Source organism: Anomaloglossus baeobatrachus, chromosome 4, assembly GCF_048569485.1.
Source record: "Anomaloglossus baeobatrachus isolate aAnoBae1 chromosome 4, aAnoBae1.hap1, whole genome shotgun sequence".
Classification (NCBI taxonomy): domain Eukaryota; kingdom Metazoa; phylum Chordata; class Amphibia; order Anura; family Aromobatidae; genus Anomaloglossus; species Anomaloglossus baeobatrachus.
In genome coordinates, this window is record NC_134356.1 from 230380378 (window position 1) to 230405353 (window position 24976).

Below are 24976 nucleotides of genomic sequence, written 5' to 3' on the forward strand. Positions count from 1 at the left end.
TTGCCGCTCTGCACAGCGCACAGTGGTGATGTCATCACACTCCGCTGAGCTGTCAGAGGCAGAGCGCAGACAGACAAAGCAGGAGAATGATGAGGAAGCGTGCCGCTCCGTCTCTTATCTTTGCTTCAATTGTATCGTAATCTGCGATGCCAATACAATTGAAAGTGCGATCCTCGGCGGGGGGCCTACTGCCAGTGCTGGCACCGGGTTCCCCTGAGTCACAGGGTCCACAACGGGTGCGTAGCCTGCAGCCATTGCCGATGCGCCACTGGCTAAGGTCCTTGGGCCCCCTAAACCACCGGGCCTGGTTACAATGGCGACCCCTGCAACTACGATTGTTCTGCCCCTATGTACATGAATACATGACAAGAACCATCAACAGTACATGTATATATCACAAGAACCACTGATAGTACATGAATATATCACAAGAACCACCAATAGTACATGAATATATCACAAGAACCACCAACAGTAGATGCAGACATTACCAGAACCACCATTAGTATATAATTACATGACAAGAAACAAGACAAGAAATAATGACAAGAGTGTAGTTCCAAAAAAATGCTTACCACTTACCGTTTTCTGCGGTTTCCAGTGCTGCTCTGGTCTTCTTCTGGATCACGAGTGCTCCTATTCTTTACTATCTCACACAGTTACTGTTGTGCAGGTCATGTACTTTCACCAGTGTAGGGCTATGTGAATCGGAGGTATATTCCAAAGACTTACATTGTGTGTGATCTCGCATGTCTCATTTGAGGTCATGTGACCCAGAAGAAGACCGCAGCAACGCTGGAAACAAGGATAGATGTTGATTGGTGCATATTTAGTGAACCTACACTATATAACAGGTACATTTAGAAGTGATTAGGGGATAAAAATATTGCTAGGAGAGCTTTTTTAACATCTGACACTCCTAGTATATTCTCACATATACTGGAATTTATATACTGTAATAATCGATCATCTTAATTTCAGTTTGTCATACTATTAAACATGTATTTATATAGAAATCCTTGAATAAGAATATTTGGTTGATATATATCTAAACTTAAGTCTTGAACGGGTTAAATTAATTGGTAAGCTCAGCCAAAAACTGAGTATTACTTCCTGTGTCTGCAGGCAGAAAAATATACATTTCATTTCCTCCGGCAAGAATACTTAAAATTTTCAACGGTAAAAGTCCCGACCGTTCCAACAAGTGCAGACTTTGCCAAGATTTTAAAGACAACTTCTATAAGGCACGTTTAATATACCGTAATCTAACTTTATATGTACCGTATTGCACATATCAAGATAGATCGTTATTCATAGCAAATAACAATATTTTAACAGCTGGATTTTACATACCAAGACGGCGACAGTTTAGGCCAAGTTTTCCTTATCGGACATTTCATGGAAGGAGTGGACTGAAGAAATCTCCGTAGAATCCTGTGTTACTGGAAGAAGAAAAAACAATGCTGAAAGCTATCTTCTTTAGAGAGCAAAGGTGTATCAGGCAGGAGGAGGAACTGATTGTGTTCCCTGGATTCTCCTTTGTTCCCACCAACGTGATGATCTGCCCTGTACAGTGCTACATTGCAAGCACAGACAGAAAGAAATGAGTTCCAGATGAGAACTGATCCAACAGCTGCAAATCCCCCTTGTGCTTCGCATAGGGATTTTTGGCTTTCTGAATGGAAAATAAGAATATTACTGTCAAGGTGCCATTAAAAGTCTAACAACACAACATGACATTAGAAATAGAGATAGGGTTTATCCTACGAGGTCACCTTGTTGCCTTGTTGCTGGTGGATGGCTTATATGTTTTTTTGAGAACAAAAAAAACTAAAATAACAAGTGTTGACTGATTTTTATTTAAATACATATAACTATACAGTGGTAGATCCGTCCCTTAAAGGGGTTGTCGGTCTAAATACACAAGATTGATATCATTGCCATGATATGACGCCTGCCTGGAACCATGGACTGAGGAGCGATGAAACAGGTGAATAGAGGCAACCGTCCACAAAGCAGGAACCCAGACCCCACAAACCTTTAACCCCTATACAGGGATTTGGAATTACGACAGGGCCCAGGTGATTGCTGCCCGCAGAAGACTGCGGTCCTGAGAAGCAGTAACCAGGCATGGGCAAATCCAGAAGGTAGAACAGGGACAAAAATCATCAGGCGGGAGAGTGGTCAGATATCAGGCTAAGGATCAAAACCGGAAATAGCAGCGAAGTATCGAAACGGCAGGCAGGAGTGTGGTCAGGCAAACAAGATAAGGGTCAAAACCGGAGCTAGCAGCAAAATACAGGAACGGCAGGCCGAAGAGTGGTCAGGTAATCAATCTAAGGTCAATATACGGGAATACAAACAAGCAGCAAGGAACCAGAGTCTAGCAGGGAATTACAGAACTATATCTGCCACCTGCTAGCAGAAGGGAGAAAGCATAAGAGAGGTGTGGTGCAGTCCCATTGGCCCCAGCTGAAAGGTAGCTACTCCAGCCGGAAGGCACAGACCACAACAGTCACCCAGTGCTAAAGCAGGTCCTAGTGAAACCCAGCCTCATAGATGAGTGGAGCCTGCGCCCAGCAGAGCCACTGACTGCTCCTTTGTCCCCAGTGGTGACATGGCGGCGGCTGGTGATTGAAGCAGAAGTCGACTCTGGTGGAGACGTGACACATGAACTCTTATATTTGGTCTGGAACAATGGTTATTTAGGTGGTACATCTCTCAGGACTTAAGGGTGCTTTACACGCTGCGACATCGCTAGCAATCTCGTTAGCGATGTGACACGCCAGATCGCAGATGCGATCTCCCGGATCGCACATGTGACCGGCGCTATAAAACGCCCTATGTGCGATCTCGGCAGATCGCATCTGCGATCTGGCGTGTCACATCGCTAACGAGATCGCTAGCGATGTTGCAGCGTGTAAAGCACCTTTTAAAGGGAATCTGTCAGCAGATTTTTGCTATGTAATTTGAAGCCAGCATGCTGCAAGGGATGAAACATAGAATTCAGGGATGCCTGTCTTGTCAAGGTCAATCTGTTATTTGCTATGTTTATTTAACCAGCAGGACTTCTCATTGCTTGGATTACAAAGCCACACACCCAGCAGTCAGGCACAATACGTCCTCTGATTGACACTTCACTATCAATTTACAATGTATAGAGAACCAGATGTGGGTGGGGATAGCTCTCTCAGCTCTGCTGCATTGCTAAATCTAAAAATTCTGCTTGTGTCAGAATGGCTACACCCAGTAATCTAAGTGATACATCATTGGATTCAGGATCTCTTTGCCTACATCATGCTGCTCTCAGATGAGGGAGAAAATACCTATTGACAGATTCCCTTTAAGATGTATGTATAGTGAAATGTTGCTGTTTTATTTTTTTGATGGATTAAAGAAAAAAAAATGTATCCGCTGGGATGCTGTGATTTTTTCTTTTGGAGGTCCCAAGGTTTCCTGGCAGAACATTGCCCAGAGTCACATTGCTTCCATCAGCTTGACTTCTAGCCATAGACAATCTTGATGTCTTCTCTTCCCCATGTAAGCCATCCAACTGTCCTCATGATGTAACAAAAAATGTGATCCATCAGCCTAGACCACCTTATGTAATTTCTCAATGTGCCCATTGTAGACATTTTCTTGTGTGGATAGGATTAGCATGGGAATTCTAAACAGTCTACTGCAACGCAGCCCCATAGGTAGCAGGTTGCAATGCACTGTCTGTTCTGGCACTATTCATATTCAGCAGTAACTTTTTCAAAAATTTGTGGTGCAGACGTTTTTCTGTGGGATAAGACTTTTTAGGCTATCCTTCACCCCCCCTATGTGTATCAATGAATCTTGAATGCCTTTGACTATTTTGTGGGTTCACTAATTAGCATACTAGTAAAACTGCACAAGACATGGAATTTTGAATACTTTAGATTTGGATACTGTGACCCAGTCATCTAGCCAGCACAATATGGCCATTGTCAAAGTCACTCAGATCCTTAATTTTCCCTTTTTTTCCTGCCTGGAAAGCATCCACTTCTTCACTTGCTCCCTTTCCCCACCTAAACTGGTGCCATTGTGTACAGATAATGACAAAAGAAGATAATTTCACTCTGAAATGCTTAAGTATGAAAACCATGAATGTAAGAGCATAGACATGCATTACTGGTTAAGGAAATCTAAGAAAAATTAGATATTTACCATACAAAAATGGCCATTTTAATATCTGCCCAGTAGCCACATCAAGGCATACCTTGCATATTGGCTACCTACTCTATACTGAAGCCTCTCTCTGGGTTAAAAAAAACCCTCCTGTGTATGGGCAAGTAGGAACCTGCTACAGAGAATAAAATCACCTGTGGCTAGTGGAGGAAGGGTGCACAGTCAGAAGGCATGACCCCCATTAAGCTAGACAAAAAAAGACCGACGGCACTCCCAAAATTGCAATGTGAACAGATGTATAAAACTGAACATGACACAAAAGTGTGATTAGAACTGTCAGTCAGTACATGTCTCACACCGGTAACTTCTACTTTCATTTAAAATAATTTCTCGAGGCAGATTATCAGGGAAATCCGTGTTCATCCATGGATTTTAACAGCTCATTTACATATAAGAAAATTGTAGATTTCTCTGGAATACAACATCATATGCAAATATTAAGGTAACATTTATTCAACTTTTTATGACCTGCATACCTATATAGTTGGTGGGCTAATCATACTAACAGATTCTCTTTAACTAATGTCTCTATTCGATGTTGATATACCTTTGGAAACTTCTACTAGTAACATATTCTCCTGTCAAAAGGTACTTCTCATGCTCCTCTTCCCCATATTATAATTTATTTAAAAAAAGTGACTAAAACATAAAATGGAAAAAAAACGCCATTAGGTGAAGTGAGTAATATTGACAATCTGTACACAATCTAGACAAAAAAGACTGACGGCACTCCCAAAATTGCAATGTGAACAGGTGCATAACTGAACATGACAGAAAATGACAAAAAAAAGACAGTAGCACTCTGAAATGTTAAAGTATGGAAACCATGAATGTAATAGTATAGACATGCATTACTGCTAACGGAAATCTAGGAAAAAAGATATTTAGCATACAAAAACGCACGTATTCACATTGTGATTTTGGGAGTGCCGTCAGTCTTTTTTGTCTAGATTAACCCCTTCACGACCGGCCGATTTTTCGCTTTCCGTTTTTTTTTTTCGCCATTCTTTTTCTGAGACGTAACTTTTTTATTTTTCAGTCAATATGGTCATGTGAGGGCTCATTTTTTGCGGAACGAGCTGTACTTTTAAATGAAACCATCAGTTTTACCATATAGTGTACTAAAAAACGGCAAAAAAATTCCAAATGCAGAAAAATTGCAAAAAAAGTGCGATAGCACTATGGTTTTTGAGATATTTTATTCACTGTGTTCACTATATGGTAAAACTGATGTGTGGGTGTGATGCCTCAGGTCAGTGCGAGTTCGTAGACACCAAACATGTATAGGTTTACTTTTATATAAGAGGTTAAAAAAAAATCGGAAGTTTGTCCGAAAAAAGTGGCGCACGTTTTACGCCATATTCCGTGACCCGTAGCGTTCTCATTTTTCGGGATCTATGGCTCAGTGACGGCTTTTTTATATTTTGATAGGGCGTTTCTGAACGCGGCGATACCAAATGTGTGTATATTTTTTATTTTTTTAACCCTTTAATTTTCAATGGGGCGAATTGGGGGTGATTTGAACTTTTAGTTTTTTTTTTAATTTTTTAAAACTTTTTTTTTTACTTTTTTTTTTATTTTACTAGTTCCCCTAGGGGGCTATTGCGATCAACATTCCGATCGCTCTGCAGTATCTGCTGATCACAGCTACAAGGCTGTAAACAGCAGATACGCTCTCTTTCTCTTTTGCTGTGCCCCGGGCACAGCGAAAGTGAAAGCAAGTCAGGAGTAGTACAGGAGTCATCACATGACCCTGTGCTACCATGACAACTATCGGAAGTCACGTGATCGCGTCACGTGACTTCCGGTATCGGGCGGTAAGTAAAACTTTACCGCGATCGCGCTTATAATGGCGCTGTTACATATTGACAGCGCCATATAAGGGGTTAATCGGCACGAGCAGATAACGATTCTGCTCGTGCCTAGCAGGCACACATCTCAGCTGTGAAAATCAGCTGAGATGTGTGCCGATCGCGGCATGCTGCCGCCGGAGGACCGCGGGCAGTAACATTATGTCATTTAGAACGTAATTTTACTGCCCGCGGTAGTTAAGGGGTTAATGGAGATCATGCCTTCTGACTGTGCACCCTTCCCCCACTAACCATAGGTGATTTTATTCTCTATAGTAGGTTCCTACTTGCCAATACACAGGTTTTTTTAAGCCCAGAGAGTGGCTTCATTTCAGAGTAGGTACCCAGTATACGAGGTATGCCTTGCCGTGGCTACTAGGCAGATATGAAAATGGCCAACTTGTATGCTAAATATCTCAGTTTTTTCCTAGATTTCCTTTAGCAGTAATGCATGTCTATATTCTTATATTCATGGTTTTCATACTTTAGCATTTCAGAGTGCAGCTGTCTTTTTTTGTCATCTTGTGTCATGTTCAGTTATGCACCTGTTCACATTGTAATCTTGGGAGTGCCGTCAGTCTATTTTGTCCAGATTGTGTACATATAGTCAATACTACTAATAATATTAATAATACTATATGAGCTGTTAAGATCAATGGGCCGAACATGGATCTCCCTGAGAATCTGCCTCCAGAGATTATTTGAAATGAAGTAGTTACCAGTGTGAGACATGTACTAACTGACAGTTCTAATCACACTCAGCAGCACTATATAAACACAACATAAACTTAAGTACCTCTGTGTCTGACATACAGAGCTAACAATTTTGATTGACAAGGCGGTGTTGATGAAGCTGATATTCCTAATATCAGGTGGTATATTACAAGCATTACAAGTTCTGATTCAAACTGGTATAGTCTTAAGAAAGTGTTTTTATTGTTGCATCTTTTTACTATCAGTAGTTTTAAAGTTATGTCTTATCAACATATTAACATGGGTGTTACTATTGCTGAGATAAGGAGTGAAAATGGTTGTTCTCAGATTAGAAGGATACCTATACCTACTCATCAATGTATATTTATTATCAGCCAAACATGCGTTTGACACAATTAACTCATTTATCTTAAACCATGTTTTTGTGACAAGGGAATGATGATTGGTGCTACGGTAGGTGGATGATGCCAGAAACTAGTGATTTCCCTATCGTTTACATAGAATACAATCTAAAATGAAGAAATGAAAATCTATGATGTGCCAGTTATTTTCAGAAAAAAACACATTGTGTAAAGAGGACCTGTCTCCAAGTCAAAAGTGGCCAGTTTGTGGGCTTACTTTATTCCCACTGTCTCCCTTTGTATTATACGATTTTTTTTTTCTTTTTTTCAATCCCCTATAAGGTTCCAGAGGTATGGACCCTTTTAATTCATGCTAACTTTTATGTTATTTACAAGGGGATGTTGCTTGCAGGGTAATAATAGATAACAAAGTAGATAAAAAAACCCCACAATCATTCACAACACAAACAAAGGTTGAAGTATATAAAACAAGTGTATATATATTAGTAATGTGTGGGTTGTACGGATGTAATGGACCTAAGGGAAATGCATGAGGCACCGAGGGGGTCTTCCCTGACAAAGGTGACGCCGAAACGTGCGTGTCGGGGTTGGCAACATGTGTATCCACAGGTCCTCTCTGCCCAGGTAATCACCCTTATGTTATGTTTAGGAGGTTGTTCCTTTCACTTTTTTGTTTACTATCTTGCTTTCTGATTTACTGCAGCAGCATATGCTGACGCCATAACTACCTGATCTCTCTTCATACCATAGTGTGTGAATTTCCATGCCACATTAGCATTCTTCATCTTTGATACAGTAGTATATGCTGTGGCCACAGTTGCTTCATCCTTTTCAGCGTACACATTTTTTCTTGACATGTTTTTGCTATACTGCTCTATTGAATAGCACACGGTAATACCATAGCTGCTTATATTTACATTTACAGCATATTATCTTCTATTTATTATTTTTTATATCTTTCGGCCCCTTTATTAGTACTGTTTTTTTTGTCTTGTCATTAATTACATAGTTGCACTGACATTTATTATCTACATGTAACATACATTATGTCACATTCTACAGAACAGAATTCATTGTCTTTCCTCCTCCTCACTCAAGCCCCCCCACCTGACATATCCATCAATGTCAATGGCTGCTCACTTTCCCCAGTGCCACGTGCTCGCTGCCTGGGAGTAATCCTAGACTCTGATCTCTCTTTCAAGCCACACATCCAAGCCCTCTTCACCTTCTGCCGCCTGCAACTCAAAAATATTTCCTGGATCCGTACATTCCTTTCCCAAGAAGCTGCAAAAACCCTAGTGCATGCTCTTATTATCTCCCTCCTGGACTATTGTAACCTCCTGCTCTGTGGCCTTCCTTCTAACAGTCTCGCACCCCTACAATCTATTCTAAACTATGCTGCCCGGCTAATCCACCTGTCCCCCCGCTACTCCCCGACCTCTCCTCTCTGCCAGTCCCTTCACTGGCTTCCCATTGCCCAACGACTCCAGTTCAAAACACTAACCATGACATACAAAGTCATCCACAACCTGTCTCCTCCTTACATCTGTGACCTAGTCTCCCGGTACGTACCTGCACGTAACCTTCGATCCTCACAAGATCTCCTTCTCCACTCCCCTCTCATCTCCTCTTCCCACCATCGCATCCAAGATTTCTCGCGTGCCTCCCCCATACTCTGGAATGCTCTGCCTCAACACATCAGACTCTCACCTACCTTGACAAGCTTCAAAAGGAACCTGAAGACCCACCTCTTCCGACAAGCCTACAACCTGCCGTAACCCTCAGTCTGATATAGCACCGCACAACCAACTCTACCATCACCTACTGTATCCTCACCTATCCCTGTAAACTGTGAGCCCTCGCGGGCAGGGACCTCTATCCTCCTGTACCTGTCTGTGTCTTGTAATGTTTATGATTATTGTACTTGTCCCTATTATGTACACCCCTTTCACATGTAAAGCGCCATGGAATTGATGGCGCTATAATAATAATAAATAATAATAATAATTCTACATGTATAAGATCAGCCTCTCATTCCCTATTTCATCCATGTTTGACGCTTTCTTGGCACTTTCCATTTCCTCTGGAATCCATGCATTATTCTTCTTTCTCCTGTATCTATATGTACTTTATATTTCTGCAGAATACCTGTGTTTGATCTCGATGTATTTACATTACATGTGATGCTCTCTTTCTTTAGTCAAACTGCCAGTTGGCGGTCATTATTTTTAATCAATGAAATTGTTATTGTTGACCTTATCGGTTGTTCATTGTTCTTAGAATTTTTGTTCTAAAATCTCGCAGAGTAATAATGAGAGCGGCTTAAAGACAGTGACTTCTGTGATACATGCCCTCTCAGTAAAGATCATAAATGATCACTAAATTAAAGTGCTAACTCCATCAACACCATATCTCTTGAACCATATAGCACATCTATTAAACCCCCTTCACAACCAATGATGTACGTATATTGATCATGTCCACTAATTTGAACAGCAGACATGTAGGGCTATCAGGTGTGGGTGGATCCGTGATCCACCCGGGCCTGTTTGCCACTTAGATTACTCTGTCAAAATGTGATAGCGTGATTTAAATGGCCACGGCGGGTATCACACTGTTCCCCGCTGTGACGCGATCACAGGGAGCCGATGATTGCTATGGGGTAGGCTGTCTTCCTCCCTGTGACCTTTTTTTCTCTGTCTCATTTAATTGGATTTTAACTATGTATGTCTAATCACTAACTGCAATCACATGTGATTTCCAGTATTTTGTATTTTTTGTAATAATAAAAACTGTCTACTTTTTTCACAATTGTGGTGCAGTAATTCTTACTCCAAAAAAACATGAAAAATACCCCCCCTCGTTCACAAGTTTTTGTATGGTTGCTATGGTAGCTTGGGGCCATGTAATGACCCCTGACACTGCCATGATGTATTTCCTATTAGAGCCGACAGAGCGTTGGTTCACGCAGGAACGCTGCATTTCTGCTGATCAGACCTGTGCATTTCTGATCAACAGAAATTAACAAGCAATCAGAGTGCTGATCATAACTGGGCGTTACAAAATGGTAAGATAAATCATATGGCAACTGCCTTTCTATTTCCTATGGGGCTGCCAGAATACGCCAGGCACAGCGCTGGGTAGTCCTATATAAAATGAATGGAGTGCAGGTCGAGCATGTGCACTGCCAACCATTCAACAATTTGTCACTAGAGATGAGTGATCCTGAACGGTAAAGTTTGGGGTTTGTGCCGAATACTGGGTGTCTGAGTCTCTGACTCGAAAATGGACTTCTAAAAAAAAAAAAAAAAGGCATTGTCGGAGTTCGACTGCTGTACGTATGAGCACTCGATTGAGCATCACTGTGCTCGGGTACGTTCGGTGCTAGGCCCAGTGAGAGCCGCTAGCAGTCATTGAATGACTCGCACTGGGGGTAACAACATTTTTGGATGTTGTGTCCAACAACAACAAAACCCACCCTCCTTTCCCTGGAAGTGATCTGTTTATGACTGGCTGTATGTGTCCCAAACTGCCCAATCAGTGACTTCCATTTTATTTGTTACTTGAGTTAAGCCTATTAGTTCTGGGGTTTAGCTCCGGGATCAAGTCTGGGTCCCAAACTAAACTTTAACTAAAGTCTGGCTGAACCCGAACTTCCAAGGGTCCGCTCATCTCTACTTGTTACTTATCTCAATTGGCACAATTTATTGCAGGTAATAGGTGAGTAGAAAAGATGTATAAGAAAGGATTCTTTACAGTTAGAGCATTTAAACTCTGGAATGTCCTAACATAACAGGTAGTAATGGCAGGTACTATGGTGCTATTAGGGTTATCGCGTGCTCCTATCTTCAGGAGAGCTCCGCTCTCTTGCCTATCGAATCCTGATCGCCGCGGTGGTGTACCCCTGTTGTCATTTCGGACCACAACCTTGTCTGCGCTGATCCAAACACTGTCCCATGATGGAAGCAGCTTTTCTTCTGCAATATCGCAAGAGCGCTGGCATTGAGGCTGACCTGATCCATTTGGCCAGTGGTGAATACAGGCTGTATAGGAATTAGCTTGCAAGTCTGCACTCTTTAAGAAACTGGCCCCCTCTAAAGTAGTCGGTAACCTTGACAATGAGCTGTAAACTATAGCATTATACATCCGTCTGATGTGCCCACGGGACTCTGTATCCACGGATTTTTCTGCAGCTAAATCCGCAGCATTCCCCCGGAATCCGCACCTTTGCATAGGTGCGGATTTGATGCGGATTTGGTTGCGGATTTTTCTTTTTTTGACATTCACTTGCATGGGCAAAATCCGCAGGTAAATCCGCAGGAATAATTGACATGCTGCTGATATTTCCGCAGGGAAATCCGCATTATTTCTGCTGCGGAAAAATCCGCAGTGTGGGCACAGCAGTTCCCAAATGCCATAAAAATGGCTGGGGAGTAGCTGTGCTGCAGATTTTGGAAAATAATTTTCCGCAGCGTGGGCACATAGCCTAAGGCTATGTGCCCACGCTAGAATGTCCCTGCGGATTTTTTTGCCTGAAAATCCGCGACTTTCGCGGCAAATCCGCACCCGCGGATTTGCCGCGGATTTACCGCGGATTTTGATGCAGATTTTTTTTTTTTTTTTTTCCCATTCAAAGCCAAAAATCCGCACCAAATCTGCACCAAACAATTGACATGCTGCAGATTTTTCCGCATCAAAATCCGCGGAAAAATCCGCAGCATGGGTACAGCATTTCCAAAATGCCATTGAAATGGCTTGGAAGTGCTGCTGCTGCAGATTTTCGGCAAATCCGCGGTAAATCCGCGGCAAAATCCGCGGTAAATCCGCGGTAAATCCTGTAGCGTGGGCACATAGCCAAAGCCAAAAATCCGCACCAAATCTGCACCAAACAATTGACATGCTGCAGATTTTTCCGGATCAAAATCCGCGGCAAATCCGCAGCGGAAAAATCCGCAGCATGGACACAGCATTTCCAAAATGCCATTGAAATGGCTTGGAAGTGCTGCTGCTGCAGATTTTCGGCAAATCCGCGGTAAATCCGCGGCAAAATCCGCGGTAAATCCGCGGTAAATCCTGTAGCGTGGGCACATAGCCTAAGGTGGAAATAATGTGTATTTCCCTGCGGAAAAATCAGCAGCATGTCAATTATTCCTGCGGATTTACCTGCGGATTTTGCCCATGCAAGTGTCAAACAAAGGAAAATCCGCAACGAAATCCGCACCTATGCAAAGGTGCGGATTTCGGGGGAATGCTGCGGATTTAGCTGCAGAAAAATCCGCGGATACAGAGTCCCGTGGGCACATAGCCCAGAGTGGTGGATTTTCAAAGTTTCTTTCCCCAGTACTGTGCAATGTCCCCCATTCCATGGGGCATGCTTATCTAATAGCAGGCAGCCCCTAGTCACCGGCAGAGCTGTGTCATCCACGGGCTGCCGTGCCGTCAGCGCAGAGCTATGTGGTGCCACCCTCAGGGCATCCCTGCACCATGACATCACGTCCCCCGCCCCCAGAGCAGCGCCACAGGTGGAGGACGTGCCCACCCCAGCGACAGGCCCGTCCCCGCCTCCCCCGCCGCCGCTCGCCCTGCTGGTGACCCCGCCGCCCCGCTGCATTGTGGGATGGGGGATCAGAGGAGGCGGCCCGGGATCTGATGGCGGCGGATCCCGTGCAGCTGAACTGGAGGCACGTGACCTCCTTCACCGGCCCGGTGCCTAGCGCCAGGCACGGGCACCGCGCTGTGGTCATACGGGAGCTCATGATCCTGTTCGGGGGAGGTAACGAGGGCATAGCGGAGGAGCTGCACGTCTACAACACAGGTGAGGGGCCTGGCGGGCACAGCCTGAGAGCAGGGGCATGCTGCCAGCACCAGGGCTGCAGGAGAGGAGAGGCCGGCACTGAGGAAACTTTACAGCCGGGCCACTTTCTGACAACTTCAGCACACTACCATACTTGACAACTGTCTGCTTGATAATGGTGTGACTCGTCATGTTCATAATCTGCCAACTGGGCATCATAAGGTGCCAGCAGCCGGGTACCACTACTAATGGCCTCATATGGCGCTGCTCACACTGGCATCATGGCTTCATATGGCGCTGATCACACTGGCATCATGGCTTCATATGGTGCTGCTCACACTGGCATCATGGCTTCATATGGCGCTGCTCACACTGGCATCATAAGGTGCCAGCAGCCGGGTACCACTACTAATGGCCTCATATGGCGCTGCTCACACTGGCATCATGGGTTCATATGGCGCTGCTCACACTGGCATCATGGCTTCATATGGCGCTGCTCACACTGGCATCATGGCTTCATATGGTGCTGCTCACACTGGCATCATGGCTTCATATGGTGCTGCTCACACTGGCATCATGGCTTCATATGGCGCTGCTCACACTGGCATCATAAGGTGCCAGCAGCCGGGTACCACTACTAATGGCCTCATATGGCGCTGCTCACACTGGCATCATGGGTTCATATGGCGCTGCTCACACTGGCATCATGGGTTCATATGGCGCTGCTCACACTGGCATCATGGCTTCATATGGCGCTGCTCACACTGGCATCATGGCCTCATATGGCGCTGCTCACACTGGCATCATGGCTTCATATGGCGCTGATCACACTGGCATCATAAGGTGCCAGCAGCCGGGTACCACTACTAATGGCCTCATATGGCGCTGATCACACTGGCATCATGGGTTCATATGGCGCTGCTCACACTGGCATCATGGCTTCATATGGCGCTGCTCACACTGGCATCATGGCTTCTGTTTTGTTTTTTTTTTTTGTTTTTTTTTTTTTTATAATAACAGATCTCAAAGGTATTAAAATCACTTAATAGAAGCCCAACTGTAAGGGAATAGTGCCAATGTGGGCAGTCTGTGTGCCATGTTTATTGCAGGGCTATTCCAGTGGCGTAGCTGATAACATTTAGATGTGTTTTGGGTCAGAATGCCAGGACCCGCCCCAATCCTGAGAGTGGGCATTTTTTATAACATGCAGTACCCATTCTCCACTCATTGTCTATGGGAGCGCTGTATTTGGCTTTCTCCATTGGAAATTCCCCGGGATATACTATATTATCCATAGTGATATTTCCTGTATGCGGACTCTTACTGGTTACGCTCTTTACTTTGGAGGGGTTGTTCACTACTTGGACAGCTGCTTCTTATTCCCCATATCTGCCCCCATTAAAATGAAAGCCCACCCACTCCAGCAGTTTATTTTTTTTCTGCGCCGGAGTGTCACTTTAAATGTAAGTCCCCTGCCCCTGTGATATACTCTCCTTCAAATGTCTTCATCGTTATTTTGGTGTCATTACCAGTCTAGAGTGGTGCTTTAACACTAATATTCCCAGGAATTTCGAGCTCCATAGGGTTTAAAGGGTAGAAATGTCAAATGACCCCTCTCTGGGACTTCTAGTGTTAAGCCCCCAGAGAGCAAGTGCCGACACGGCTGAAGCTGCGCCAATACCGGAGGGGAGTATGAGTGTTGTAATTAAAATGGGGGCTGACATGATGAATGAGAATGGGTTGTCCAAATAGTAGACAACCTCTTTAAAGAAATCAATTCCAGGTGGCAAAAGGAACTTGTCATGCCTGATAATGATATTAATCTGCAGGTAGAGGGTTAATGTGCAGGTTAATAGCGTTATGAAGGTCACCAGCCACCATACTGAAAGTGTGGCGCCAGGAGAAAATGATCGTTATGTCTTCCAGGAGCCGCCGGCTTTTAGTCATGCAGCCATGCCTGGAGCTATCACAGCACTGAAAATGGCCGCTGTAAGCACGCCCAGCACTGACTGACAGTGCAGTGTATTAGTACAGAGCCCGCTGTCAGTTAGTGCCGGGCATGCTTACAGTCGCCATATTCAGTGCTGTGAGCAATGACTGTAATTGCTCTGAATGGTTGCATGACTGAAAGCCGGCGGCTTTATCTCTTGGTGCCGCACTTTCAGTACAGCAGCTATATTGGGGGAACTCTTCTTGGTATATACCAGTATGGCTTTAATGCCCTCACTGTGGAATATTATGCTATAATGATTATCAGTAATATGTTATGTGACCTCTCAGTATCTTCTGTACCAATGCCCTACATTCTGTGTGTGCTGATTATGTAAGGGCACTGGTTATCTTCTTTTACCTGCTTCTTATTTCTCAATGTGATAACGGTAAAATATCTGACCCCCCCCCCATTACAGTGAATGGGGTGCATCTGACACTGTATCTGACACTTTCTTTTACCTCTCTACAGCTACGAATCAATGGTTCCTCCCAGCAGTGAGAGGGGATATTCCGCCGGGCTGTGCTGCTCATGGATTTGTATGTGATGGGACCAGGGTTCTGGTGTTTGGAGGAATGGTGGAATATGGACGATACAGCAATGACTTGTATGAGTTGCAGGTATGACACAGCTCATTGAGGTTTCTAGTGAAAATGATAAATTATGGGCCCCATACACAATATAGTCGCTGTCAGCCCATCATTTGTCCGGCAGCTTTCTCTCTCCGGCCTCCTCTATACACAGGAGCACTTGCTCGCTCTGCCGAGCATTAGAGAGCCACTGTCATAAGAGTCTTATCTCACCAAGAACAAAAGGATAGACTGTCCAAAATTGGACATGCTGTATGTTTACCTCTCCTGACATTATCTGGGGAACGGTGGAAAGTAGTGATGAGCGCGCACTACAATACTTGGGTAACGAGCAGTTGGACGGGGGTGACTTGTGTACTGAGTATATAGGATGTCAATGGGGAACTCAAGCATTGTCCTGGAAGATCTTCAAGAAGAATGCTCGAATTCCCCATTGACTTCCATTGTACTTGCGGACTCGAGTCGCGCCTATCCGAGTGTCCAACTGCTGGTTACGAGTACCGACCACCTGAGTATGGTAGTGCTCACTCATCACTAGTCAGGAGACCTACATACACATTACTTTGATTTTGCTATAGAATCAAGTAATTGTTTAACAAGTAATAAGTATGACCTCTATGCATGGAAGGGTTATCAGTCTCCAAATCCAAGGTCACTGGCCTCTTATTTGGCAATGGGGTTGTTGAGTTTGGCTCAGGAGACTTGGACCGTGCTAGATGGATGCTTAAATTTAGCGTTGGAGCTCATTCACACATCCGTTTTTCACATATGAAAGCTATCTTTTTTTTACACTTTTTTCTTTTTCGCTCCTAATTGGGAGACCCAGACAATTGGGTGTATAGCTATTGCCTCCGGAGGCCACACAAAGTATTACACTTAAAAGTGTAAGGCCCCTCCCCTTCTGGCTATACACCCCCAGTGGGATCACTGGCTCACCAGTTTTGTGCTTTGTGCGAAGGAGGCAACACATCCACGCATAGCTCCACTGTTTAGTCAGCAGCAGCTGCTGACTATGTCGGATGGAAGAAAAGAGGGTCTATACAGACTCCCAGCATGCTCCCTTCTCACCCCACTTCATGTCGGAGGTGTTTGTTAAGGTTGAGGTACCCATTGCGGGTACGGAGGCTGGAGCCCACATGCTGCTTCCTTCCCCATCCCTTTTTACAGGGCTCTGGGTGAAGTGGGATTCTATCGGTCTCCAGGCACAGAGACCGTGCTCCATCCACAGCCCCTGGTATCTGCTGGACATGGAGCGGAGTATCTTCAGGGACATGGCCCTGCTACATGGAGGTACTCGGTGTCCCTGTGGGGACCGCGCAGACACACGGCAGCACTGCTGGGTGTGTTAGTGCGCCAGGGACAGCGGCGCTGTCCACACTAGTGCCATCGCACACCACAGCGTTGCTGGGTGTGTTAGTGTATTGGGTGACTACCGCGCTAACCGCCGCTGCCGTTTTATTGAAGGCGCCGCTGGGATTTGTGGTGCGCCGGGGACTTCCGCGCCGGCCAGCACTGATATGCCGGCCGCGCTTATTAACTCGAGTCCCCGGCTTCTGGGCCTAGTCTCCCTTCGTTACCGCCCACAGGCCTGACAGTCAGGGTAGGGGCGTGACGCTGCATAGCACAGCAGCACTGAGAGCTGGAGTATGTTTTGCATACTCCACCCCTCTCACTGTGTGCACTGTGAAACCGGATTCCCGCACTTTCTCAGGCACGCCCACGGCTTCCTTCTCTATACAGGACGCCGGCAGCCATTAGTGTCAGTTTCTGTACGATACAGAGACAAGTGTGGAAGACCCTGGCATTCTGATAGTCACACAATCGCTGTAACAGGCGTTAAGCAGCACCTGTGGTGCTAACCCCACTAGTGCAGAAGTGCACTTATAGATATGCTTGTACTATATACATTGCACTGTTTGGTCGCACGTTGTATATACCCTCCTGGATTGTGCGGAGGAGTTATCAGCATATTCTCTGTGTAAAACAAAGGTGCAGAACCACATGTTTTTCTATGCAGCCGGTACAGCATGTACAGCTATACGGCCGGCAGGTTACATAGACCCCCATTGTATCCAACTCAGCCGGAGTCTCTGCTAATGGCCAGAGGATGAGGACGGTGTCTGCAGTATTTACTGACAGATTTTCTGAGACTATGGCTATGATACTAGAAGCCTAGCAGTCCGGACATGTCTCTCACAACATGGGCACTGTTGAATCATTGATCCATGGCCCCCCTCAGTGTGAACAACTAACAGCTCCGGGAATGTCACATGCATCCCAGAGTCACGGCTCTGCACAGACGTCAGTCCCAGACAGCCTAAGCGGGCTTACTATGAGCGGCCCTCGGTTTCATCAGGGTCCTAGCAGAAGGACTCTCTGTGTACTGAGGCGGAAGTAGTGGCTCAGGATTCTGATCCTGAGACCGCTCTCAATCTGGATTCACCTAATGGTGACGCCATAGTGAATATCTTATAGCGTCCATCAATAGAATGTTGGTTATTTCTCACAGCTCCTCCAGTGGAGGAGTCAGCTTCACGTATTTTTCTGGACCACTCTGCCTTCAGAGACGCAGTCCAGGAACACCACACTTATCCAGATATGCGCTTCTCCAAACGGCTTAGGATACACGTTATCCCTGCCCCCTGACGTGGTCAAGGACTGGACCCAGTGTCCCAAGCGGCATCCTCCAATCTCCAGGCTTGTAGCTAGATCCATAGTTGCAGTGGGAGATGGAGCTGCACTTAAAGATGCCACTGACAGACAGATGGATCTCTGGTCTAAATCCATCTATGAGGCTGTCGGCGCACCGTTGGCTCCAGCATTCTCACCCTTGGGGCATTCCAAGCTATTTCAGCTTGTCTTACACAGATTGACACGGTTACACGTACATCTGTGCCGCAGGTGGCATCCTTAACCTCTCAAATGTCTGCATTTGTTTCTTACGCGATTCAGGTTGCCCTAGACTCTGCGAACCGTGCGGCAGTAGCCTCCGCTACTCCGTGTTTTTAAGCAGAGCCTGGTCTGCTCGTTAAGTGAATGGAAGGCAGATTCTGCTTCCAAAAAAGGATGCTTAACCAGTTGCCTTTTTCTGCTGACCGACTGTTTGGTGAGCGTTTGGATGTAACCATTAAACAGTCCAGGGGTAAGGATTCATCCTTTCCTCAGCCCGGACACAACAAACCCCAACAGAGCAGGAAGCAGTCGGGGTTTCGGTCTTTTCGAGGCTCGGGCAGGTCCCATTTTTCCTCGTCCAATGTGGACTCAAAAGGATCAGAGGAGCTCAGATTCTTGGCGGGCTCAGTCACGCCCAAAAAAGAGACAGTCTGAAAACCCGCTTCCAAGGCGGCTTCCTCATGACTTGCGGCCTCCTCTCTCCGCATCCTCGGTCGGTAGCAGGCTCTCCCGCCTTGGCGATATTTAGCTGCCATAGGTCAATGACCGTTGGGTGTGAGACATTCTGTCTCACGGGTACAGGATAGAGCTCACTTCTCGTCCTCCAACTCGATTCTTCAGAACTTCTCCACCTCCCGGCCGAGCCGCTGCTCTTCTGCAAACAGAGTGCACTCTATAGGCAGAAAGAGTGATGACCCCCGTTCCTCTTCAGGAACAAGGTCACGGTTTTTACCCCAAATTATTTGCGGTGCCTATAAGAACGGGCCGTTCCGTCCCGTTCTGGATCTAAAACTGCTCAGCAAGCTCGTGGACACCAGGCGGTTCCGAATGGAATCCCTCCGCCATGTCATCGCCTCAATGTCCCAAGGAGATTTCCTAGCATCATTAGGCATCAAGGATGCTTATCCACACGTGCCGATTGATCCAGAGCACTAGCGTTTCTACGCTTCGTTATAGGAGACGAACACCTGTTCGTAGCTCTACCTTCCGGCTAGCGACAGTCCCACTGGTCTTCGCCAAGGTCAGGGCAGCAGTAGTCACAGTCCTGCACTCTCAGGGTCACTCTGTGATCCCATATTTAGACGATCTACTTGTCAAGGCACTCTCTTACGAAACATGCCAACACTGCCCGAACGTTGCGCTGGAGACTCTCTAGAGTTTTGGGTGGATCATCAACTTTTTAAAGTCAGATCCGACTCCGACCCTATCGCTAACATATCTAGGCATGGAGTTTCATACTCTCTCAGCGATAGTGAAGCTTCCGCTAGACAAACAGCATTCACTACGGGCTGCAATCTCTTCTTTAAGAACCAGTCGCACACATTAAGACGCCTCATGCACTTCCTACGTAAGATGGTAGCAATGGAGGCAGTTCTTCTCGCGCAGTTTCATCTGCGTCCACTACAATGTGACATTCTCCGCCAATGGGACGGGGAGTCGACCTCCCTCAACAGAGTCGTCTTCTTTCTCAGGCGGCCAAGGAATCTCTACGGTGGTGGCTTCTTCCCACCTCATGGTCAAAAAGAAGGTCCTTCCTATCCCCATCCTGGGCGATAGTTACGACAGACGCGAGTCTATCAGTGTGGGGAGCAGTTTTTCTCCACCACAGCGCTCAGGGTACGGGGACTCAGCAAGAGTCCACCCTTCAGATCAATGTTCTTGAACACAGAGCAGTGTATCTTGCCCTACAAACCTTCCAACAGCAGCTGGAAAGCAAGCAAATCCGACTTCAGTCGGACTACTCCACAGCGGTGGCATACATCAACCACCAGGGAAGAACGCGCAACCGGCAAGCCTTCCAGGAAGTCCGGCAGGTTCTGATGTGGGTGGAAGACACGGCATCCACCATATCCACAGTTCACATCCCAGGCGTGGAAAACTAGGAAGCTGACTTCCTAAGTCGCCGGGGTGTGGCCGAAAGGGTATGGTCTCTTCACCCGGACGGGTTTCAGGAGATCTGGCGCCGTTGACAGAGGCCGGACGTCGATCTAATGGCGTCACGGCACAACAACAATGTGCCAGCTTCATAGCACGGTTTCACAATCATCGAGCTCTGGCGGCAGACGCCTTAGTTCAGCATTGGTCGCAGTTCCAGCTACCTTATGTGCCACCTCTGGCATTGTTGCCCAGAGTGCTGCGTTAGATCACGACCGACTGCGGCCGCGCCATCCTCGTCGCTACAGATTGGCCGAGGATGTTGTGGTTCCCGGTTCTGTGGTGCCTCACGGTAGGCTAACCGGGGGCACTACCAGACCAATCAGACTGGCTGTCTCAAGGGCCATTCTTCCATTTGAATTCTTCGGCCCTCAACCTGATGGTGTGGCTTTGAGTCCTGGAACCTAGTGTCGTCAGGATTACCTCAGGACGTGGTTGCCACCATGAGACAGGCTAGCATATCAACGTCCGCCAAGATTGACCACAGGACGTGGAAGATATTCTTATCTCGGTGCTCGGCGCAGGGTGTTTCTCCCTGGCCGGTTGCATCGTCTATGTTTCCTTCCTTCCTGCAATCTAGGTTGGAAAAAGGGTTGTCGCTCAGTTCCCTTTACGGACAAGTCTCAGCGCTATCTGTATTTTTTCAGAAACGACTTCCTCAGGTACGCACGTTCCTACGGGGAGTTTGTCTTCTCAGCACTCCGTACAGGCGGCCGTTAGAGCCCTGGGATCTGAACAAGGTTCTAATTGCTCTCCAGATGCCGCCTTTCGAGCCTTTGAAAGAGGTCTCCCTTCCCGCTTTTCTCGGGAAGTGGCCTTCTAGTAACGGTCTCGTCTCTTAGGAGAGTTTCCGAGCTAGCAACGCTCTCATACAAATCTCCCTTCCTGGTCCTTCACCAGGACAGGGTAGTTCTGCGTCCAATTCCGGAATTTCTCCCTAAGGTGGTTTCCCACTTTTATATCAATCAGGATATCACCTCACCTTCTTTGTGTCCTCGTCCAGTCCATCAATTTCAGAAGGATTTGCATCTGTTGGTTCTGGTGAGAGCACTCAGGTTCTACTTCCCGCATGGCGCTCCTGCGCCACCCGGATGCACTCTTTGTCCTTGTCGCTGGTCGGCTTAAACAGTCGCAAGCTTCTGAATCCACCCTGGCTCGGGGGATCGAGGAACCAATTCTTGAAATCTACAGTTCTACTGGGCTTCTGGTTCTCTCAAGGCTGAAGGCCCATTCTACCAGAGCCGTGGGTGCATCCTAGGCATTACGGCACCAGGCTACGGCTCAGCAGGTGTGTCAGGCACCTACCTGATTGAGTCTCCATACTTTTACCAAGCATTTTCAGGTGCATACCTACGCTTCGGCAGACGCCAGCCTAGGTAGATAAGTCCTTCAGGCGGCGATTGCCCACCTGTAGGAAAGGGCTCTTTGACGGCCCTATCACGAGGTATTCTTTTACCCACCCAGGGACTGCTTTTGGACGTCCCAATTGTCTGGGTCTCCCAATTAGGAGCGAAAAAGAAGAAGGGAATTTTGTTTACTTACCGTAAATTCCTTTTCTTCTAGCTCCAATTGGGAGACCCAGCACCCGCCCTGTTTTCTCGGGGTTTTTCTGTTTTTTTCGGGTACACATGTTGTTCATGTGGTATGGTTCAGTTCTCCGTTGTTTCCTCGGATTGAATTGGTCTTTAAACCAGTTATTGGCTTTCCTCCTTCTTGCTTTGGCACTAAAACTGGTGAGCCAGTGATCCCACTGGGGGTGTATAGCCAGAAGGGGAGGGGCCTTACACTTTTAAGTGTAATACTTTGTGTGGCCTCCGGAGGCAATAGCTATACACCCAATTGTCTGGGTCTCCCAATTGGAGCTAGAAGAAAAGGAATTTACGGTAAGTAAACAAAATTCCCTTCTTTTTACGGTTAGCAGTTGTACTTATGACAATCTATGGGGCAGTTCACATCGTTGCGATTTTTGGCAGACCTGATTGGTCTGTGCAAAATCGGGGAGACATGTCCGATATTGATCCAAGTGTTGGATCAAAGGCTGCAAAAAAAAAAAACCAACAACTCAAAACCCCGCCCCCCCCTCCTGCCAGACATGCTGTGTTTATGGCTGGCCGCATGTGGGCAGAGAGCCGAACTGACCAATCATTGTCTTTCCATAATGCTTGTTACTTGCGTCGATCTCATCGGAGCGTCTGATCTGCTCGAATCAAGTACTGAGCATTTTAGTGTTCGCCCATCACTGATAGTGACCTGTTTATTAAACCTTACATTGTTACCCATAGCAACCAATAGATCAATCATTCTAAAAAGAAAGCTGCACCGTGATTGGTTACTATGAGCAATAAGGTCTGTTTTCTTAGTTAATAATGACATAAATGGAGGCCAAATGTTGCGTATTCTGTGTTGTAACATACATACAGTAATGTCATACACACATACAGCATATAAAGCCACAGTAGGGAGTGAACAGACAAATACAGCCAGGCCATAGACGTTTAAAGGGCATTTCCAGGCTACGTAGCCTTCTACACCTGCAGGATAAGAACATGTAAAAGCCTTTTCATCATGCTCACTGTATAGATTCTTATTCCCCAGTGACGCCTTCCTACTCCTGGCTGTAACATCTCTGGCAATGGTGAAAAAGTCACAGTGATAACGTCATTGCAGAGAAGATGTCGGGGTAGAAGGCAGCAGTTGATCTGCACCCTGATTTTTACTGCCTTTATACATAAACACCATCTTGCTTTAGGGGCCCTTTGCACGCTGCGACATCGCTAGCCGATGCTAGCGATGCCGAGCGCGATAGTCCCCGCCCCCGTTGCAGATGCGATATCTTGTGATAGCTCCTCTAGCGAACATTATCGCTACGACAGCTTCACATGCACTTACCTGCCCTGCGACGTCGCTGTGGCCGGTGACCCGCCTCCTTCCTAAGGGGGCGTGTCGTGCAGAGTCACAGCGACGTTACACGGCAGGTCGCCAATAGAAGCGGAGGGGCGGAGATGAGCGAGACATAAACATCCCGCCCACCTCCTTCCTTCCGCATAGCCGGTGGAGGCAGGTAAGGAGATGTTCCTCGCTCCTGCGGCTTCACACACAGCGATGTGTGCTGCCCCAGGAACGAGGAACAACATCGTATCTCCTATTGGTGCGACATGAAAATGTCCGACGCTACACAGATCGTCGATTTACGACGCTTTTGTGATCGTTTATCGGCGCATCTAAGCTTTACACGTTGCGACGTCGTTACCGGCGCCGGATGTGCGTCACTTTCGATTTGACCCCGATGATATCGCAGTAGCGATGTTTCAACGTGCAAAGTACCCCTTAGAACTAAACCTTGATGACCATAAAACTCTTTGGGAATTTAAAAGGAAGGTGCCAACTCCCCCAAATTTTTTTCAACCATTGAAAAAATAAGAAATGTAAAATACTAATGGTTTAAATAAAAAAAAAAAAGATTTTTATATATATATATATATATATATATATATATATATATATATATATATATATATATATATATATATATATATATATATATATATATATATATATTTTTTTTTTTTTGTGTGTTAATGGAGTAAAATATGAAAAATAATGTAAAACGTTCGGCTCTAATCCATTTTTAAACACTAGAGGGAGCAGCTTCTGAATTTGCCATGAACACTTTGTGTACTTTTAGCTCACAGCATGACTGCAGTAAATGTGGAGTACCATAGATCTGCTCACATGTGTGTGATGTCTCCTCTCCTCCTCTTCTGGGTGTTTGCAAAAAGAGAGGGGAGGATGGAGTTTAGGATTGTTGGTGACCGTAAGGTGATACTGAAATGTGGACAGTGTCACAGAGGACGGCTGGCAGTGCTGAGTGTTTGTGCTGTTCACTGTATCATACGCTGGGGTTAGATAATTGGAGTGTAACATGCTGGGATTACACACAGGGTCAGTGGAGTGTGTAACATGCTGGGATTACACACAGGGTCAGTGGAGTGTGTAACATGCTGGGATTACACACAGGGTCAGTGGAGTGTGTAACATGCTGGGACTACACACAGGGTCAGTGGAGTGTATAACATGCTGGGATTACACACGGGGTCAGTGGAGTGTATCACATTATGGGATTAGATACACAGTATGTAATATATGTAATGGGTGACACCAACCTACCCACTTCCATGAGAGCAGTGGTGTAATTTGTGACTTTACTCCATCCATTTCTATGGGAGCAGTGATATGATGGTATAATGTGTGACAACCCCCCACCCCCCCACTCTGCCTACTTCTAATTGAGCCGTGGTATAATGTGTGACATCACTCAATACATTTCTATGGAAACAATAGTGTAATGTGCAGACCACCAGCACACTCCGTCCACTTCTGTGGGATCAGTGGTGAGATGTGTGACTCTGCCTTGTCTATTTCTATGGGAGCAATAGCGTAATCTGTGACCCCACCCCCCCACTCCATCCACTGCTATGGGAGCAGTAGTGTGATGCGTGACACTGCTCTGTCCATTTCTAGGGGGGCAGTGGTGTAATATGATGGGCATTAGATACACGTCTTCGGGTTGTATCACAGTTGGTAGGCATTAGATACATGGCTCTGGGGGGATATCACGCATGAATGGCATTAGATAC

The 24976-nt window shown here is 46.1% G+C and overlaps 2 protein-coding genes across 5 annotated transcripts in view; one reads left to right on the forward strand and one right to left on the reverse strand.

The window, feature by feature from the left end:
• The window catches only part of GLT8D2 (glycosyltransferase 8 domain containing 2), an 86391-nt gene that overhangs the window by 58213 nt on the left and 3202 nt on the right, over nt 1-24976 (reverse strand). For 2 of the 3 annotated variants that reach the window (XM_075344729.1, XM_075344730.1), the window contains exon 2: nt 1354-1442. The exons of the other annotated variant lie outside the window; for it this stretch is intronic. The gene's annotated coding sequence lies outside the window, so the exon portion shown is untranslated. The remainder of the gene's footprint in view (nt 1-1353; nt 1443-24976) is intronic. 3 annotated transcript variants of the gene reach the window in all.
• Nucleotides 12675-24976, forward strand: part of HCFC2 (host cell factor C2) — an 83259-nt gene continuing 70957 nt past the window's right edge. For both annotated transcript variants that reach the window (XM_075344727.1, XM_075344728.1), the window contains exons 1-2: nt 12675-12953; nt 15394-15542. In XM_075344727.1, coding sequence (XP_075200842.1) covers nt 12788-12953; nt 15394-15542 — 315 coding nt within the window. In that variant the 5' untranslated portion in view covers nt 12675-12787. The remainder of the gene's footprint in view (nt 12954-15393; nt 15543-24976) is intronic.